The sequence below is a fragment of the Micropterus salmoides genome, unplaced genomic scaffold, assembly GCF_014851395.1.
Source record: "Micropterus salmoides isolate LMB-PRFRI ecotype aquatic unplaced genomic scaffold, ASM1485139v1 Ms_hic_scaffold_1394, whole genome shotgun sequence".
In the NCBI taxonomy this organism is placed as follows: domain Eukaryota; kingdom Metazoa; phylum Chordata; class Actinopteri; order Centrarchiformes; family Centrarchidae; genus Micropterus; species Micropterus salmoides.
Window position 1 is genome coordinate 4295 of NW_024040479.1, and position 2361 is coordinate 6655.

General features: G+C 43.8%; 1 protein-coding gene across 1 annotated transcript; it reads right to left on the reverse strand.

Moving 5' to 3' along the window:
• Positions 1-285: 285 nt before the first annotated feature.
• Positions 286-2117, reverse strand: LOC119901585 (ena/VASP-like protein). Its single transcript, XM_038717154.1, has 2 exons — positions 1952-2117; positions 286-784 (listed from the first exon to the last, which is right to left on the reverse strand). Exons 1-2 carry the CDS (start codon positions 2084-2086, stop codon positions 548-550), a joined length of 372 nt encoding a protein of 123 aa, XP_038573082.1. The 5' UTR covers positions 2087-2117; the 3' UTR covers positions 286-547.
• Between the last annotated feature and the right edge of the window lie 244 nt (positions 2118-2361).

Below are 2361 nucleotides of genomic sequence, written 5' to 3' on the forward strand. Positions count from 1 at the left end.
CCAAGCTACATTGTTAACCTTAGTATGACTAGCTCTGCCACTGATCAGTTTGTCAGTTTCAGTGCATACACACCTACTGTATGTTGATCTACATGTAGAAGTTGCACAACTTCAGTGGCTGTGTCGCCTTCTTACTCTAATGTGAGTTTAAAAACTCTATTGTTTGGTAATGACCTTAACTGAAGCCCCGTATGGAAGGGAGTTAGGATACTGTTAGCTCCATCAGGGGCTTCCTGCTGCACTCTACTGCATTATTGATATGGCTGGATTTATAAACAGGCTGCATCAAGAATCTAAGTGTGTGACTGTCATCTCTGACAAGTCTCTCTCTTTTTACTGTTATGATAAAGGTCAGTTTACCTGTCCCAAAAATGACAATCATTCAAGATGATGATAAGCATTTTATTTGCTCACATGAACTTTTCCCAAGTTGTGTTTGTAATGTTTGTTCAATCTGCTTTTTGAATTGGCAATATGTGAAGCTGAGGGGCAGGTGGGTAACAAGTGTGTGAGCTTTTCCTAAAATAAGGAAATTATCCATTATAGGCTACTTAAGCATTATTCCAAGTGTGCCATGATCGTGTGATAGACTGAGGGGAGACACACCTCCATCCTGTGCACTGAGAACGTTGAGGGCAAAGAGCATGGCGTTGGAGAAGGTGGTGGCCTCCTCCTTGCTGGCAAAGTTGAGGCCATAGACCTGCCTGGCATCCCGCCACTGGTGAAAGGTCGGTGTGGCTTGGTTGTACTTAAGGCCCTTCACTATGGAGTAGTTGATAACCACCTGTGAGAGCAGAGAAAGAGGAGAACAGATGAGAAAAGGAGCTGTAGTTTAAGAATTGCAAAAAGATTTTTCATTTTGGATGCCCATTCTTCTTTGTTTGCAGATGGCAGGCTGGGGAGAAAAATACAACATGATCGCTATTCTCATAACTCTGTTGTGTTCCTGGCAGAAAAAGACTTTTTAAATGTCACAGAATTGATGGCTGTGTGTTTGAAAGGATTTAGTGATTTGTGTTGTGTCACTGGTTCAACAAAATTGCATTGCAAGGAACTAACTATCCATCCATCCATCCATCCATCGCCAACCGCTTATCCTGTGTACAGGTTCGCGGGGGGCTGAAGCCAATCCCAGCTGCCATCGAGCAAAAGGCGGGGTACACCCTGGACAGGTCGCCAATCCATCGCAGGGCCACACATAAACAAACAACCACTCATGCTCACACCTAAGGACAATTTAGGGTCACCAATCAACCATGTCTATCATGTCTTTGTATGGTGGGAGGAAGCCGGAGCACCCGGAGAGAACCCACGCAAACGCAGGGAACATGCGAACTCCACACAGAAAGGCCTGGGACGAGCGGGGTTTGAACCCACGACCTTCTCGCTGTGAGGTGACAATTTTGGAGTTTATTTCATATTTAATGTTATGTTTTTGGCTATCTTTGTCGATTCTGTTTCTGATTTACTGTTGCATGTGATCAACACAATATCATTGGAAGCAAGTGTGTTTTGTTTCTTATCACCAACACACACGCAAACACATAAACACACTTAAGAGAGCTGAGTACTAATGAGACATTGCCTTTGGAGAGACTGACAGAGAGGAAGAAGGTCTCAGCAGAGAAGGATTAGCGCTACTAAAGACCTTTAATGAAACACTAGGGTTCATGCACACGCACAAACCCAGACAGAGGCTTAGCCCAACATAAGATATAAGGCTATTAACTTTTTCCCCATTAAACTCTCCTTCAGTCACAACAACTATTTGGTCTTGCAAGTTACTTGAAAAGAAACCCCACAGTCACAATCCAAAATAGCCTGAATGTTCTGTATATTGCTGTCCTCCCACAGCTCGATGAAATCTCTCCCTCTAGTGACTAAATGGCTGAAATTAACTCCATATCTACACTTATATCCCAGCAGCATGAAGTCATCTTCTGTCCGTTACCTGCTGGTCCTGCAGTTTGACGCCCACCACTCTGAAGGTGTTGTTGGCAGTGTTGTGGTAGATGTTGATGCGGCTGAATCCCTGCTGTCCAGGCTTGATGGGCACCCACTTCTTACTGGTGTCATCGTAGACCATGACGGAGGCCCGTGCCTGGCAGATACTCTGCTCACTGGGAGTGAGAGAGAAGGACAGAGAAGAGGGAGAGAGAAACAACTGATATAAGGAGAAATCCAGTAGTAATCCTCAGATACTTTTTGATATAATAAATTTATAAACATTCACATTCTTCCACGAGTTACTGACTTCTCGATACGCACATTTCCCATCAACCTGCGACATCTATCTCAAAGTCAGTTTGCAATTTCTTCGAAATACAAACAAATACTACCACATTTAGCTGTGTGGTATAC